The 19,136-nt window shown below is 35.2% G+C and overlaps 1 protein-coding gene across 1 annotated transcript; it reads right to left on the bottom strand.

Moving 5' to 3' along the window:
* Positions 1 to 2,892: 2,892 nt before the first annotated feature.
* Positions 2,893 to 17,775, bottom strand: LOC113496488 (integrator complex subunit 6). The gene is made up of 16 exons (XM_026875724.1): positions 17,344 to 17,775; positions 17,169 to 17,246; positions 16,406 to 16,645; positions 13,661 to 13,841; positions 11,935 to 12,143; positions 10,648 to 10,821; positions 9,484 to 9,636; positions 8,569 to 8,799; positions 8,067 to 8,261; positions 7,442 to 7,651; positions 6,341 to 6,541; positions 5,821 to 6,156; positions 5,504 to 5,681; positions 5,097 to 5,263; positions 4,671 to 4,794; positions 2,893 to 4,415 (listed from the first exon to the last, which is right to left on the bottom strand). The coding sequence occupies exons 1-16, from the start codon at positions 17,458 to 17,460 to the stop codon at positions 4,186 to 4,188; spliced, it is 3,024 nt and encodes a 1,007-aa protein (XP_026731525.1). The 5' UTR covers positions 17,461 to 17,775; the 3' UTR covers positions 2,893 to 4,185.
* Between the last annotated feature and the right edge of the window lie 1,361 nt (positions 17,776 to 19,136).

Genomic DNA, 19,136 nt, shown 5'->3' with positions numbered 1-19,136 from the left:
GCATTTGCTAGGGATTTTAGATATATTTGGGAACTTGTTTTGTGTAGTTATAAAAATAATTACCTACCTTATAGACGTAAGTAATAATTAAGTATTTAGCTACAGAATTGCATAAGTACATACTAGTGGTCGCCCATGGGTCTGCTCGCGTGGTGTATCGGTGTAAAGCATATTTTTTTTCAAATCGATTAAATGTAACTGTTACTTCTAATCCCTCCAAGACCATAATGTCCGAAGTGTAATGATGATCAGTTAAGTATTTTTCGAGGAAAGCATAACAAACAAACATAGTAGAGATTTTCCATAAAGATAATGGACTTCACGGATAGTAGTATAGGTTCGATCCCCGGTGAGTACCAAGCATTTCTGTGAACTGCTCTAAGTCTGGACGTCAGAGGACTTGAATGATAGCTAAACGTCCCGCGCCATATCGGTATTTTTCTTGTTGAAGTAAACAAATTCCATAGAATTTTAAAAGATGACTCCCATGCAACATAAATTGTGGTGTTAATACACTCGGGACGCTCTCGAGCTTGCACAAGAGCCTGAGAGCCACTAGGGAAGATTTGTATCAACTTTACTATAATGTTTGAACAATGACTATGTAGGAACTTAATCTTGGTGTTATATCATTTTTGTGAACTTTCGAATACTTGTTTCTTTATTTTTCTTCTCTTGTTAGGGGATTACACTTAGCTTCGTGACGTTTTCGAAGTTTTCGAAGTGAAACCCCCCGCGACACAAGGATTAAAAAATGAAATAAAGCAGAGATGGTTATCTAATTTTTTTAGAACGAAAGCATACAAGCGACTTCAAATATTTGTTTTTTTTTATGAGACAAAATGACAGCTTTTTACTTTAGATAAAATTAACAAAAAATCAATAAATAATTAACCGAATCAACAATCAAATTTATCTTTACCTTATCTTTATCTTTAACAAAAAAGGTTCATATATTCCGAAGTTCTGGCGTAAGAAACATTAAAAAAAATACCGATGGATTGGGAACCTCCTCTTTGAAATGAATTAGTGTAAATACATTGGACAGTGTCCAAGCATGATTATTTCCCAAGGACCTACTGACATGCAAGATAATTTCTAGTCTTATAGTAAGAAACTCTTCTATAATAAAAGGACACAGGACACACTATACTTTAACCTTAAAAAAAACACGACAAAATATAAAACACCGATATAGTAACATTTAGTCAAGAAAATAAATGATAATATTATCGTTTGCAGTAAAAATCACATTAAACAGACAAATAGCGATAAAGCACGTAATTTAGATAGGGGAATGGATACAAATGTAAATAAATCTCGTGTTCGCCATAAATAACTGGGCCTATACAGACAACCGCAGCTCTTAACACACTATTTTCCCACGTTTTTATAAACGAACATTTCGTGTTTGTCGTTCCGGTTGGATTTTTGCAACTATATTTTGAGGCACTTCCCGATAAGCTAGCAGTCTGAAATTTTCAGGATAGCTTTAAACATGATGACAATGCAATTTACAAGTATGAAAACGACTAACGATTTTGGTAAAATTTCATCATCATCCACAGCCTTTATCCTCCCACTGCTGGGCATAGGCCTCCCCTTTTTCGTGCCAATTTCTACGGTAAAATTTGACATTTAAAAAAGTGGGTTTTTAAATATTTTTATTTTTCATTTACCTACGGACACTTTTATTAGGTAGGTACCTCACTGATTAATTACCTACACAGTAGGCTGAAACAACCTTTATACATAGGTACTTCTCACAGTGGGGTGTTTGTCTTGTTTTCATAAAATAGGAAGAGTATGGGAGGTTCACCACGCTTGCTCAGTTGCGGGTGACGAATCAGATACTAACTAGAATCTAGTTAAACTCACTGTATTATCCACCGATTGTCAGACGTCTACTAATTGATATCCTACTATCCTACTTATATTAAGATCGCTCGACAGCTGGATCGACTTGGATGAAATCAATGCAATGGTATGGAGGCCTTTTTAAAGCAAGGTAATGTTTTGCAGAAACAGCTGTTAAGTTGTTGGATTGGCCACCACGATGACGTATTTAATCCGGAGATAGTTTTTTAATATAACTATGTCTCTGTTCTTACATGTAGATAGTAGATAAACATAGACAGTCTTTAAAAAGTAAATGCCTACAGTTTTAAAACAAGTTTATCTTGGTAAACATCAGACTAAAAAAAAACTTGTTTTATTATTTTATCCTCGCCAAAAACATGTTTGCAAGTCAATTGTAATGCTCTATGGTAACGTTATAAGAATTCACATACCCACTGCAATACTACACTGCAAAACTAGTTTATACCTATTTTCTGTGTGTGCATTTAACCATTTTCATTTTAGTTATGTTTAATAATAATTGAATAATTCTGCTAAGTGACAATACAATTACCATGCGTGAAGGCCTAGAGCTACACGAGCGAAACGTTCTTATTCGAGTAAAACCTCATACATAATTCATATTATTTGTATGCCTCACATTGTATGTTAGGCAAACAATTTATTGTAATACCGCTAGACCGCTTACAACGGCCGTCTATGCCCGGATAGACAGAAGCTACACCTTTCATTCCATCAAGCTTCGTATAAAAGGATGTCCGGTAAAGATTAGATCTCTACTGAATTTTGTCCCTTTTATAGCAGCGAGTAAAATGGGCTCCGAAAATTTTAGTTAGGTATTCAGAACGGCAACGACGCATCCAATTTTACTTCAGCCTTATCTCTGACGCTGCAGCTAATTCCGGCGCTTTTATGTAATCTGTGACTATGAAAATACAAGGTTTATTTTACAATGGCGATCAGTAAACACATCTTTATTTAGAAATTTGTGTTGGATAATGTCTTCGTTAACTACAACAATGAAACACCACATAAAAATCCAATAAGGATCATAATTTATTTAAAAAATGATATATTACACTTTACAATTGACCGAACTCTTGTTAATGTGGCGGGGTTCCCATAATATTCGATAATTTAAAATTTCGAGTATCACAGTTCTCTTTTAAATGTAATGATGCTATATTTTTGATAAACAACATCCAAAATAAAACTATTTTATTGTGCCCACAATATCGTGCGACACCATTCGAACCATGACGTAAGCGTATTGTATAAATACGTATCGATAATATCACCCCTCCCTGATGTTAATAAAACATTTTAAAATTTCACTGGAGTCAATAATGACAATACTAAAATTTCATATAAATGCCTTTATTAAATTCATTGGGTTCATAAACTGTATGATAATTTTGGATACATTACACTAGTATTTATATTTTATTATCTATCTCTGTTAATATCTCTGTTAGGTCATCCGGCCACATTAACAGTCGTATAGACCGATGCATAAAAGCATCCTACACATACATTCCATTGGTAATATAACATTCTAATAATATGTACAACTTTATTTACAACATTGAAACTCACTATTTCACTGCCACTTTGAATAAGACACATTGTGATAATAAATCGAGTTTTATATTGCTTCATATACTTCGGTATGTGTAAGACACAAAATATCAAAATGACAGAAAAATAGTTCGCTTTGGCCGACACATACATATTCACAGTTCTTGGTCTAACAAACTTTGTTACGTTCAAATCAGCAAGACATGGCTGCAGTGAGTTTACATAAAATGCTTTCGAACATTAATGAAAATATGATGAGACACGTTTATGAATACTGAAATGTTTCCTACTATGATAATTACAGGATATTTTAAGATTCATTCAGATTGATAAATTAGTTTAAATTACCTTCGGTTTTCTTACAAACAAACTGCATCTTGCATACGACATGCAATAACTAAGTGCTCTAGAGTGACGTCACACTGTCGAGCATGTGAGATCATTAACATCGCATCTCGTGTTAAACAGTACATCGACGACATGACTACTTATCAGGCGGAATCGCAATACTAATCACGGAATATGATCATACCATAGAGTAACAATCAGAATATCCACGCGGAGTAGACTGGCTTTATCAATATAAAATTAATTATACAGAAACTAATATAACAGCACATGCTTGTGTCCACTGACCAAATGGTCCAAGTTTTTGATTCGATTGAACTAAGTTCCCAACTTGCTTGAACAGAAAATGTGGCCACTCAATAGATCACATAACTATGTTCACCCCACTTGCACTCATTACTAGCTGTGGTTGTTAGCATTACTGTACATCACTGAGTTGTTAACTCTCTTCATACTAATTGAGGCACTGCTTCCATTTCTTTCAAGTCCCACTAAAAAGTCTTCCAAAAGCTTAGCAAGGGCTTTACGTTTGAACCTTAACGATTCGTTTATAACGTCGCGCACCACTTCCTTCCTAACGTCCACACCACCTTGCAACTGTTTTAAATGTTCGAACAATTTCGAATAATCTGAAACAAAAAGGAACATTTGACTAAAGGTATAACGCAACAAAAACTGTTACACCTGGTAACAAAAAAAAACGAACTAAGATTCGCAAAGCATTTACAATAATGCTAGGAAAAACATCACATTATATGCATTATAATAATCCGACAACCGACAAATTTAATATGTAACATTAATTTATGCAATACCTTACAGATTGTCTCTAAACAGACAGTCAAGCTTAATTTCAACGTATTTATTAAGATTGCATATTTTACCTCTTCCGGGTCGTCGTACCGCGCGATATACTTCGGCCCGCACTTCAAGGTTGTGCTTCCTAATGTCTGCGATCTCTTTCCGAGTCAGCTGAGGCGGCATCGTCAACTGTAGTAATTTATCGTTCTGGAAAGATTACAATAAGTATTTTATTTCGAATTTTGTCATCAAATACATAAACATGAAAAGGTTATATGTTTTTCCAAACATATTGAAACGATTTAAAATAAAATACGTTAGTAGGAAGTTTTCTCCAGAGGAAGAGTTCAGAAAATATTATCCAGCCCTGTTGATTTATTTCCTAATTAAACTTTTTTTTCTTCAACATTTTGGTCATATGCAAAAACAAGACTGAATAAAGACGCAGATCTTTGTGATGATCAGACAAAACGAGCCCATTTAGAACAATTAGCAGCTTAGCAAGTTACCTTTCGTTTCCTCTTGCGGCCCCTAGCGTTGGAGTTGTTCTCGGCGGCGACGCCCTGCAGGATGGCGTTGATCTGCAGCTCCTGCGAGTCGTGCAGCAGCAGCGGCGGCGGCGAGCCCGGCGGCGACGGCGAGCGGGACAACTTGCTGCCCATCGTCGTGTACGCGTCTGAGTACAGAGCTCTCATTATGTTCCGAAATTATTCGTAAAAAATCGTATAACGAAAATGAGGTATTTTCGGTAGACTGTACAGGTTAATCGGAGTGCGGGTAAACTGCGCAATTTTGCAAATACACTTGTATATACATTCAAGAGGCGCAAAGAAGCAGTTGTATAGATTATTAATGTCTTATTCTTGATTCATGTGCATTTTAATTTAATTTGATATAATATTGTTTTAAAACTGACCTCCATTGAGAAAAGGTTTGACAACGGGTGGTAGGTTGGGTGGCGCGACAGCAGGCGGGGAAGCCGGCGGCGGTAGCGGACCGCTTGTTGGGGAGATAGCAGGCCCGCTCGCTGACCCGCCGGTCGGAATGCTTGCTGGGATGATCGCAGGCCCACCTGTATCCATGTTTGGAGGTTCCTGTAATTACAATAAATTACAAATTAGTAATGTATATTAGGAAAATATTTTTTTTTTTAGTAGTGTCTATTTCCATAAAAAAGTTGATGACATAAGCTTAGATTGTATTTTGTAAATGAAGATGGAAGGAGATACGTACTTCGGGTGGGCGTCCAGACGGCAAGTCCGAGGGCACGGGCGCCAGCGGAGAGGCGGGGCGGCGCGGCGGCGCGGGCGAGTGCGGCGCCAGCGGGGACAGCGGCGCCAGCGGCGACAGCGGGCAGGCGGGCGGCGGCGCGGGCGGCGCGGCGGGCGCGGCGGGCGGCGCGGGCGAGGCGGGGCGGCGCGCCGTGACGTGCGGCGGCAGCGGCCCGGCGCGGCGCTTGGGGGGCGCGGCGCGCGGGCTGTCGGCGCCGCGCTTGCCGCCCGCGCCGCCGCCGCCGCCGCGCACGGCGCCGCCCACGGGGTCCATGTCCGCCTCGTCCACCATCATGCGCTGCAACACCGCACAACACGATCGATATTAGCATCAAGTAATCAATGCCCTTGACATGGTTTCGACCAAAATGCTAAAATTACTTTTTGTTGAATAACATACTACATCCTAACAATATTTGATCCCACATCCATGCATAAATAGTCATCAATTAATCATATCTTCAAAAACTAGGGTTACCAACCTTGTCTATCTTGAAGGGATTCCCGAACATGTGTTGCCGGACAGGCTGCGACTCGATCTCCCTGAGCTGCGGCGTCATCCGCTTGAGGTACTCCTGGTAGTTGCCCATCTGTGCGACGGGCATGGAGTGCAGGCTGTCCTCGTCCACCAGCCGAGTGTGCGCCAAGGATGGTTGAAGAAAATTCGCGCGCATTCGTACAACCTGGAAACATATTATGCAATAAATTGTCAAAATCTTGTCAGTCTTCATACTTTCATACATAATTTAATAACAACTTCGTTTTGTGAGGTTATAGATATAGTTACTAGATTGACTAGGATAAGTATTCTCTCACACTATGACACCAATTTTGTAGTCTTTTGGCAATTGACAGCATCATACATGATTCATTCATGATGAGTCAAAATAGTAATTAGAAACTGTTACTTAATTTGAGTACCATAGCCTTAACCAGATTTTACTTAAGATAGGTATAAATAATAAAAATGGTTAACATTGCTTTCTTGCATAAAGGCATAACGACCGCGACGTAAGTTATTCCTTTTTTGTAAAACATAAATTACATCAATGAGACCTCATGCCATAGTCTTATTAGAATACAATGAGAATGTGGTAATGGACTACAAAACCATTGAATGTCAACTGTCAAGTAGAAATTCAATTGGAAACTTGCCAATTCAAAAATGGCTAAACAATAATAAACGCCTACGAGACTTTTAAACTTTAAAACATACGTGAGAAGTCTGTCTCCATGTTTTAAGGGCACAATCGTATTGAAATATCCCCGCTAAGTTTTCGATTAGAAAAACTCAACAAGTATTAAATAATGGTTTGTCTAGAAACATCGTACTAGCGCACAGGATTCTTCCCAACCTGAGCGAGGTTATAACATTCATCAACATGCAAGCTCACACTATGTACTGGTTACTTCAGATCCCTATATGTGAAGAAAATATAAAATAGTGTCTGAATACTATGTTGTTTAGTTAATATTTACACATACCATGAGTTTAACAGATCTAAGTCATAATTTTACTTAGCAATATTGAACTCTTTATCTGTGTAAACAAGTCTATTATTAATGAATAAATAAAGAAATACCTGGTCTAACAAATCCCTCCGCTGTATATCAAACGGATTCCTGTAGGTGTGCGCTTGCGTCTTATGCCTTCCACGCGATAAGCCTACGACGAAACCGCCAAACTCGTTCAATTGATCCCTTAGTGCTGAGAACTTGTCTTGAAGACACGGGTGTGTTGTAAGATCCTTCCGGAGTGCAGACCGAGGCATTACTCGCACGCTTTCAGCGGCCTGCAATGTTATAAATAAGGTTTTATTTACGCATACACTTGTCAAATAGGGAGATTTTTTCATTATCATAGTAGAAATAAAGCACAAGTTTTTTTGCAATAACTACAGATTACCAATTGTTTATGCATACAGTCGCACTATTGTTTTGTCCATACACTTAAAAAAACACTAGTTAAAACCACTGTTTATTTTAACAAAAAGAGAAGTAAGCAAGAATGCTAAATAGAATAAGTAATTTAACTTATTCCTTGTATAAATTTAAAACTTTACGACAAATATTACATGAATGAATATGCATAAATATGTATATTAGAAAAAGTTGTTTACCTAGCAACAGATTTTAAAATACAACTGATAAAGATCATTAAATTATTTGCACTAGCTTGTTATGTTAATAATAGAAAGTCATATTTACCTTTTGAGTAATATTGCTGGAAGACTTGTTGATGACATCTGCACATAGCTTTTCGAATTCTACCTTAGCTTGGTTTTTCAGTCTTTTTAAATAGTTGAGTACAGAGAAACTCAGCGAGTTATCTTGAGAGTCTGGTATCAAGCTTTGCAGTAATTGAGGCGACGCTCCCATTTTGGTCAATGCTCTGCGTAAAGGCTGGGAAAAGGAAATAAATAATAAGCATAAAATCTAATTCTTCTCCAAAATCTGTCATATATTATGGAATTTCGACAAACAACTAAGTTTTAACAGTAGCATATAGAGTCGTTAATATCCTTAATACTCATATTGCATCTGTCACTTGGTAGTGTAAAGTTAGCCATTGACGAATATTTTAATGTCTGTTTTAGAATATGGAGAGCTAGGCTTGCCAAAACCTGCATTTTTAATTCTAAGTCAGCATTAAAAGGCATATTACCCCCTTTTGTAACTATCAACACTAACCATGTGATATGTAACTTACCGCAACATAATAAGCAGGCATCCTGTCGAGATAATGCTGGAAGGCTAGCTTCCACTCTGGCGTAGGCTTGCAGCGGTGCACTTTAAACAGGTCGTCCAAAAGAGGAAGTAGCATCGGATAGTTGTAGGGTAATACGAACAAGTTCACACATGTCAAGTTCGTCGACGCCTTTAGGTAGCCAAATGGATGATTTATTTCAGAGTTCTTGCAACCACTGTTGGCGACGAAGACCTTGAATTTATAAGGAGTTAATTAAATATTGTTAAGTAATAATTACAAATGCAGTCTTTTATACTATCAAGTGATTTTATGAATAGTATAAATGAAATATTTGGTATAGGTAAGTAGTGTATACTTCCAGTTACGATCTGTCAAGTAATCTGTCTGGCAATTAAAAACCATATTTTTGTACAATAAATAGTAATCATTACAAATCCTAAAGGAACAATGAACAGGTTCATGATAATCAGACATTCATGGAAGGTTATGATAAAATAATTGTATACCTACTACTAAAAGTGAATGCTCAAATTAATGTGAAGTATATGAAGATAGTATGTTTGCAAGGACATACTTAATAAATTATTGAAACATGAGATTATCTTTCATGACATATTGAGTCAGTTTTTATTTAATGCCATATAAAAAATTGTGTGTCTTTAAATTTATCGGCAGTCGAGATTATTAAATAAATCATCTAATTAATGAGTTTATGGTTTTATACCAAGATAATGAACAGTAAAAGTTTGCGAGTTTGACTTAGACTAGACTTTCAAGGAGAGTATGTGGATTTAATAAACCGATTTTAGAAATTCTTTCGCAATTGTAAGCCATAAACATAATGTAACCAGAAAAATACCGCCCGTAACTGCACACATAAGCTGGTTATAATATAAAAAAGTAAACAAAACATACCTGCCAACAGACAGTTGGTTGTTTCCTGGCCAATATGAACTGTGTCAAAGGGCTTGGCTCCAGCTCATACTTGTCAAATGGCAGGTTATCTATAACCATGGGCTCTTGACTTGAACACGTGAACTTCACTACTGGGTGTGCAGAACGAGGTGGCTGTAAAATAATAAAAACGTTTTTAATTTTTGTTATTTTCACATTAACTAAACTTAATACTTTTACGAGTGCAGTTATTTTTAAAATAAAAATCATAAGCAACGAGTACCCAAATTAATGACCTATGTATATACTACAGGCGACTGATAATCTCATAAGTTTTTCATTGTTTACAATTTAATCTTTTGTACTAATTAGACTAAGCTTTAAATTAGATTAAGACTAAGCTTACTACACCAAGCAACTGGAGGTTATAAAAAGCTTTGCAAAACATGTCCTTATAAGCAATCAAAAAAGTTACCAGTTAGTAACTAGTAGTATACAAATTAATAAGTCGCGTGCTAAGTATCGAATAGAATCTATACTTTACGTTATATTAATACACACAATTACAGTGCACAATACAACAAAGGTTTGAGCAATGTTCTTAGAAAATTCAATATGTAAAGTGCCATGAGAAATATTGAGTGAGCACCATATGTTGTGAACATTTTATATTAAAAATTCATAGTAATATTTTTAATATACATGTTATGACTTAAAATTTTACAGACGTCATAATAATTTCGCATTTAATTGCAAGATAATCACGAAATTTAAGGTGACGCACAGCGATTACGTCATCACCACGGTTTATTTATGAAATCTTAATGACAAAATGGATTTTACGTCTTTATGTTTCGTCCTAAATCAGTAAGACTAAATGGATAGTATTTTTTTATAAAATAAATTTTATTATAGAAGATTGAGGTTCATTAATTAATTTTATCTGTCTGACTGATTTTTTATGCATGGATAATTAATTTTTAATGTCAAATTACCTTAATGGCGATTATATCAGCCAAAGTCTATTCATAAGCAATGTAAAGATCGGTTAGTATACATCTGAATATAGTACCTACTTTATATGAAGTAACTGTCTAACTCCACGACACAACTTCACTATAACAAAAGCGAAACAAAATAATTCAAATGTTAGTAACAGAAAGACATATCTACCATAACACATACTAATGTTTGCGCGTTGGGGTCCGATCGGAACGACTCCGGTATGGGCCAGAAGCCGACAGCGAAGCCTTTCTGCGCGACCGTACGCGGCACGTATATGAGGCGGCGGCACGAGTGCCACGCCTGAGGAGCACTTGCACCTTGGTTCGGGTTCTGGTACTGGCCGCTGTTCCAACGCTGAAAATTACAACTTCAAATATAGTAAACGTCTAGAGGGCAAACAGAAGGATTGAGTATCGATGTATTCGTCACATATGGTGTTAAACTGTTGAACAAATTGACTGGATATGTATACAGTTCTGTCAGTAGATATTCATAAGCCTGTTTTGTATTAACAAGTCAAGGTAATAATTGAAAAACTTTAACATATTAATGTTTGTTCTTTGTTAATAGGCTACAGAAATCAGTAAACAATTTACTAGGAGGGATTTTGTTTTAAGTACATTACTTTATCTTAAACAATAAAAAAAGATAAGAAACGTATAGTACTAAGTTTTAAAACTAAACGATTTTCCTTTTAAATGTCGTCTAACTAATACCTCAATTTGATAGGAAAATTAGGTCAACTGCATAACAACATTACTCCAAGATAGGTATAAGTAACGTGTAAAGTAAACATTTTAAATTATCAATAGAGTTCGAAGTCCTGCCAAAAAAGGGCAAGCGACAGGTGACAATTAAAGGTCAGGGATATAAAAAAGCGAAACAAAAACGATAAGTAATAAATTTCAAAACAACAAACAACTGTATCCTATACGTAGTACAAATACTTTTTAAACAAAGTTAAAAAGAAAGTTGTTACAATGTTACGATATATCTAACGGTTGCGAGAGAACGATATCGTGGTAAAAGATTACAACGAAGCAATGGGCTTTACACCTTAAGATTACGTCACAAAGCACTTACTTATCACACAACATACTATCGCTAGTGACGAGAGGAAATGCTACATTTAAAACACCATAACTTGTTTAGGATATGACCTTTAAAACGTTTTAAAACTGTTTTAAAACGGTTCATATTCAAGAAACAAGGACATCTGGTGGGCATTTTGTTTTGTACAATCAAATAGATCTACGTAATTAAGCATGCATTCAACGCAATTTGTTTTGATTAATTGGGTCAGGTTTATACGTATGTTGAAGGAGTGTTGAGTTTTTACAAGAATAATTGTCATGGTTGGTCGAGACATTGATCAAAGAATGAACCATTCTAGCTATAGAGCTCTTGAACGAAAGTAGGCGAAATTATATTGAGAACAGTTAAGTCCTACATAGAAATACGACTTACTCCATTCCTTTCGCCGTCTCCTTCGACTTCCTTGTCCGGTTCGTGGTTGGCATCGTCTTGCTCGCCTTCCCTGTTGTTGGCCCCGTCTATAGGCGGCGGGTCGGGGCCAATCTTCTCGAAGTTGATCACCACGCCGCTCTGCACTTTCTGTACTAAGCTGTCGATGCACTGCATCAACATACGATGTGACGTGATACAGTAGGAACGACCTGGAAAAGAAAATAGTAGTATCAATCTGTTATTTGTATAAAATTACCGAAAATTATTGAAACTTTTTGGAGGCTCACCCTTACGGGACTGACAAGGCTATATCGTCACATACAACCAATTTAATTTTAAAGTATACATATTTATTTGAAGGCTCGTAATTATTATTGCAATGGATGCGATCGTTCATCATGGCAAACTCTAACCTCTTAATAAACGGTTTTGATTTAACGAGACACTAAGGCATTATAGTAACCTATAGCAGGAAAAAATATTCAACAAATATTTTTCCAACTATTTGATAAACGATGTTACTTTTTGTTTAGTCGTAACACGCTTTTGAACGGATCAGAAAGATGACAAAATCTAAATAAAGTAGCTTACGGAATCAGTAGATAAATAATTAAAATTAACTGTAAAGATTTTTATGTTAACATTTGCTTTAAGTGATATAGGCCAACGTTTGGATTTTTTAAGGATATTACTTAAAAATACATATTAGTAGCAGTCGTTACTGATTAAAAAATAAAACAAATTCATACAAGGATATTTTTCGGGTTTCCCGATTTAGTACAGAATCCACAAAAAAACTATGACCAAAGAATATTATAATATTAGACAAGATATTTTACTAGGGCAAGTACAAAAATTAGTTTTAATCATATTTGTCTCAATTTTGTAACCCTTTGGTATACACGATGTTAGCACTAAAGAATTAAAATATATTTTACGTAGTAGTTACATCTACCTTGACACTAAATGAACAGCACAAAAACTAGTCAGACTGGTTTTCTAAAGGGCTAACTATCCTCCGTTAATATGAAATTTTACATCCGTTTAAAACTGCTTGTTTACTATTATTTCGTAAAATACTAAAGGAATTATTGCATACTAAAACGCGTATTCCAAAGACGGCTAAGATTTTAGAGAAATGTTCAAAATATGTTTGACGTTGTACGGCATCTTCCGAGATTGCAATAAAGCTGTTCGCAACTAACACTAAGAGTAACTCGCTGCCATAAAGCCGGTGCCTCTAGTCATTATATTAGCAGCTCTATTTACCAAATAACTGGAATACTCTAACTTCGGCACTTAATAAAATAAATAAGGATACGAGACGGGAGGTTAACAGCGCCAAATATTCGAAAGGGAATTTAATTTCATACAAAACTGAATAGAACTAAAAGGAGATGTAGAACATTAAACTTTAGAATAACATAACATTGGCAAAGTAATTAAAACAAAGAGACGTATTGGCTTACAGCAATTTACAATAAACTATCCATATGGATTTTCCTATGAACAATAAGAATTTGTCATCATTTGTGAGGTACTTATATCTAAGTTCTTGTCGGGTATTATGATAAACATTATAAACACTTCCTACGCGTCGCGGTTTTTACGTACTATCCCAGTAACCAAACAACTGGACATAATACTTATTCCATGTTGTATGTAACAAACATATATTTTCTCACAACTTTTTAACCTGTAGATTTAGAATATAAGGAATGCTTACCGCCAGTAACTTCACACATTGCGTCAATTGGCGACGAATCAGATGGTACGAGTCCTGTGTCCCTCTCGACTGCCGGAGTGCCAGCGAGCCTCAACACCAACGAGAATAGTCTTTGGTCCCATCTGAACGGCTCCCGAGTCAACTCTGAGCCGGGTATAGGGCAGTTCATAGGCAGGTTGAACTGTAACAATATCGATTTATGAATTCCGGATCACAATGAACAAAGAAATTGTAGTAAAAAGTTTCGCCTTTTGAAATGGAAAGGGTTTTATTTCAAGTGTGACTTTTTAGGCACTTTTGAAACGTTATTATTAATAAGTTTAGTATGAAATATAACATTAGTTTCATAATTTCCACTTATTGGAAGTCGATTCAGTTAATATGTTGACGATATGAGAGAATTTTTGCTCTGAAGTAATTTTAACATGTCCGTAAAAGGATTCATATTACATCTGTGTAAATCCGAGAATTATGAATACATATTCTAACGACAGTATTCAAATGAAGCAGATCGTGTACATTTATAAAGCATGCGTGACCTCCATTCTGCGTCACAACGGATACGAGGGTTGTAATAAGAGGATGCAACCAAAATCTAATTAGAATATTAAAAAAGGAACATGATGTACCATAGCGAGAGTTTCAAATTTCATGTTTCGGTAAGAAATATGTCAATAAAATATTTTTTGTTGTTTTCCTTCGTTGACCCCGCATATAGAAATCTGGTAACATTACGTTCATAAAGATTAATAAATAATTATTATGCTCTTCGTCCTACGGTGTCCGACTACATAATTAAGTAGGTGAATTCTGTGAAACTGGCAGAGCAATTATTTTTACTTATAATTTATTGTGTTTTGGTATTAAAAATCTTTAATATACCACGTACCGAGACTAATTAATAACTAAATGAATTCCAGCCTGTACTATACGGTATACCAGACTTTGCGACTAGGTACCGATTTGATTCACCAAAATCCAACGTTAATCGCACGATGCATTTTTTAGAAAGCGTTTGGCCTACTTCAATAACTTCTACAATAACGTGGGAGTTTCCGCCGTGCAGTTTAATTTAAAAATTTGTCAAAGCCTAGGTACCCTGCCTAACTACTGAACACTAACTGAATGTTTCAGAGCAGCAAATAGCACAAAAGATCAATGCTCTCGTAGCTGTAGCTACGTTTAAGGTTGTTTTATTTAGTACGTTCTACGGTGCAGGCACGATACCTTTATAAAGTGTCCGGCGAATACCGTGCCTCGCACACGCGATTATTTTTGCATCGTCAGTGTTTTCTCGTCTGCATTATGGTCGCGTTTTGGCAACTATTGCTTTTCGTAAATCTGAGCCGGCATTTTTTAATAGCATTTGCATTGTTTGGAAATTTATTTTCTTTTGTGTGCTCCTAAATACCAAGTATCTAGTTTAAACTTTCCATAGACTTCACAAATGTTTTAAAACTAAAACTGGCTAACTCCGTAAACTGGTGCTTGAGTTTTAGCGCGCCTAACAAAACGGTAATTCATTGGTTATTATCATTGATTATATCGATTTATTTCCACGTAATTGCCGGTATGAATATATCGAAATCATCATATAATCATTATTTTAATGTTTTTTGTACCAGGCAATGCAGAATTCGAGCCGCCGATGCAGAAAATTAAGTGTCGTTTCTGTGGAAACGCGTTTGAAAACGCTCGACATTCTAAATATCGCTTACAAGTGAGTAGTCAAGTTAGAAGCATAGTGTGTGCGCTAGACCTTAGCTTTTACGTCTAGTACTCATTCATTTATTTCATTTGACATTCATGACGTAATTGACGTACCTTAATAAGTAGGTTATATACCTACCTAAAAAAAGTTGCATTGTTTTGAACTAACAACCGAATCAATACGAAGCTTTGAATACTATTTTACAGTCTTATCTTTCAATATGATTGATGGATTTTCGATTAAATATTTTTATTTATTGATAACATTAGTGTCTTCATTCATGTATAAATATAAGAAGGTCTAGATAGGTCAGCATCTGAGCTTTAATCAGATTGTTTAGTGTTTATAAAATGTAAAAAAAACATACCCAAATAGGTAAACAAAGCTAACTGATAAGGTTTTTAATACAGTCAGCACTTTTAAAAATGCTATTAAAAGTGATACCTGATACACCACATACAATTCAGATAAGATATGATGTGTTTTTAAATGATTTAAATCTCACAACTTCCCTATATTCATGACTATAAAAATAAACTTATTAGTTTTTGTGTGAATTATTTTTATTGCAATTTGGATTCTCACTTTCCAGAAGCTAAAGAAGATTTTTTTATTGTTTTAAATTTTGATTTTATAATAATTAAGATTATTTATCTTAATGTAGATTATTTTTTATCTTAATTATTATATATTTTGATCAGAGCACTTATACCTAAATTGGGTCTAAAAATAAAATAATAATGAAATCATTAATTGATTGCAAAACAAAATAAATAAATCAGTAACAAAAACAAGATTTTTTTATTATAGCTTTATTAGCTATAACAAACAAATCTTCTTTTAGAGATAAAGTTCCAGTAAGAAATCATATTTTATGTGATAAGAAAAGCATGAAGATAAAACAAAAACAAAGTTAATGAAATTAAAAGTTTGCAAAAACAATAAGTAGTGCATAAAGAAAATTGTAATTTTAATTGATGAAAGAGTAAGAAGACTACTGAGCAAATGCTCAAATTAAAACTATTTACACTAACCTCTTCTTGAATGCCAGCATTGCTTGAAAGTTTCCCTCCATCCGTGATTACAACTATAACAGAAGGTTCCAGGTAGAATGGGCATCTTCCTTGTCCATATGTGTCAATACCAGTTTGCATGCGATTAATGTTCAAAACATCAAAAGCATGCTTCAAAGCAGCTCCCATTGTTGTCAAGCCCAGACATTGCAAATTCTTCAATTCATTAATAAATGTTGCTAAGTTCTCCTTCCAGCCAGCCTGAAATAATTAATTTATGTTAATGTCATATCCCATATAGCACAAGTTGAAGACATCAGGAAATAATGTATGTTAAAATTGATAACATGGGACTACATGTGTAACCACAAGCTAGGTCAAAATAATATCACAGTTAATAATATTCAACAATGCACAATATCCCTCAATCCATAATATCAAAACAATATGCATTGCACAGACTTATAAGAATAAATTCTGTTATGAGAATCAATTTGAAATTCCCCCCGAATCGCCATTTCGTAGTGTGCGAGCTCGGCCAATGAGAGTGTGCGACGAGAGCGCAGTAGCGAGCGCTATCGCGGAGGCAGCAACGGCGGCGGTTCGTCCTGTTTACGTCGTGCTGTCTATTTCAGTAAATTTCGCACTTTCAAAATATGTAAATGTTCTGGTTTGCAGATTACAGTGCTTGATATGTAGACACTGCAGAACCGGCGTAAACACGCTAATGTATGCACTTATCACGATAAATTCTCCGCTAACGTGTTCACTCTGATATACTAACCTTGATGTTCGCGGGTGGTTCTTCGAAAGTTAGGAGCATATACCTGTCGCCTCTGCTTTCGGGGGAACGTTGACGAACCTACGAAACAAAATTAATCAGTCCAACACACTAACACGCGATAAACAAATCGATCACAAAAACGAGGCGGTTGACGAGTCGATGACACTGCACGTACCTTTACGAACGTTTCCACAGCGCCCTTGGCTACATCGAGCAACGTTGGGCGTCCGCCCAAATAAGCTCTTTGGTTCATAGAGGCTGAAGTATCTATTAGGAAAACTATAATAGTCATCGTGAAAATTGCCTAAATGTCCTTCGAAATACATTAAAATATGCGCACGCTATTATGAACTAAGAACAAAAATGGCCGCTACATCGTACGCAGACTCGCTGAGAGGCGACCGTCCGACAGCCGCTTCGACGAGCAGCTGAACAAGCTACGCCACGAAGACTCCAAAAGTACCACGTGACCTAATCATACGTTCGGAATTCGTCGGCTATGTCCGTAGACTAGTACAATGTTGCCATAAACGTATTTTATTCTCCATTACCATTTCCGTAAATGTGATAACAAAATGATAATTGAACTTTGAAAATAAATTATTACCCAGGAACGAAATACATATTTCAAATTGATATTATAATATCAAATATAAAAATATAGATATGCAGTAATGTTTTATTCTTTTCGTAAAATGTTTGTTAACTTTAATAAACTTTTAGAAATCATGCAACTAAAATGTTTTATTAAATAAAATCCCTTCTACTCGTTAGCCTTTAATTTTACTTAACAATAAGAGCAAATTTAAATTTAATTCCACATTATGTAGACTAGATATACTTCGAACTTCGAGTCTTTAAAACAAAACACAAAACAATACTTGTCAATTTACAATATTTTTGTAGCTGCCTTGGGTCGTGTATGTCGGCTTTTCTATAGAGCAGGGTATGTAATTTTAGATTGAAGTTTTGAACAAAGTCTCTGCATATTGGGTTTGAGTCCCGTAGTACGCCTGTAAAAAGTAACGAGTAAGAGACTCGTTACTTTTTGAAGTTCACCATGAAGTTGTCTCGTGATTGAAAAGAGAAACCTACTCCAAATTTTACGTTTAATTTAAACGTTGTAGTAAGACTAGAAAAAAATGGAAAGTTATAAACAGCTTCTTCAAATATACATAGAAGAAAGTTACACAAGATATGACAAACCGTTTATAATATTGCCTTTGGAGATTTTGAATTTAGCTTGACTCTGGTACAGTTTGAATTGAACTCATTCTACCAGATTCTAAGGGTAATTTAGTTTTATTAGCAACACTGTGAACTTAAAAGTAAATGTAATGAGTACTGAAACGAATGATTTCTTTATACCAAGGACTAATAAATAGATTCAAGTTTCTTAGAAAAATTACTAATTTGTATAATATAAGTATAATGTTTGTTAAAAACCATTCTAAGTAACCAAATTACGATAAAAGGATACTCAAGGTATCCCAGATTTTTATTCGCGGTAAATTTGAATTGAGAACATTGCATACATAATGAATACGTGGTAAAATGTTAAGAGGTAGGTATCAAGACTATGAAGAGGAAATACTAAGTAGGTTAAAATGCATTTTTATATCTTTATAGAAATTTTAAGAAAATCGATTTGGGTAATTACCATTCTGTTCATGTCATGTATGGTCTTACTTGCGATAAACATAATATGTTTTTTTTTCCATATTATGGAAAAAAAATATTAACAATAAAATTAAAATCACTGTAAGCAGTGGTAACTAAACCCTACTATATATTTGCATTTTTATAAATAAATGTAGTAGTTTTAGGTTGTACTCTGTTTATTATTGTTGTTTTTTTTTACAAAGTCGACTACTTTTTTTTTAAATGAAGATTTCCATTAGAATAAGTAAAACAAAGATTCCCATTAAAATAGTTTATTATAGCGAAGATTATTGTAGGGAAGATTAT

The sequence above is a fragment of the Trichoplusia ni genome, chromosome 8 (genome assembly GCF_003590095.1).
Source record: "Trichoplusia ni isolate ovarian cell line Hi5 chromosome 8, tn1, whole genome shotgun sequence".
NCBI classification, from domain to species: domain Eukaryota; kingdom Metazoa; phylum Arthropoda; class Insecta; order Lepidoptera; family Noctuidae; genus Trichoplusia; species Trichoplusia ni.
This window is presented reverse-complemented; position numbering and strand designations above follow the sequence as displayed.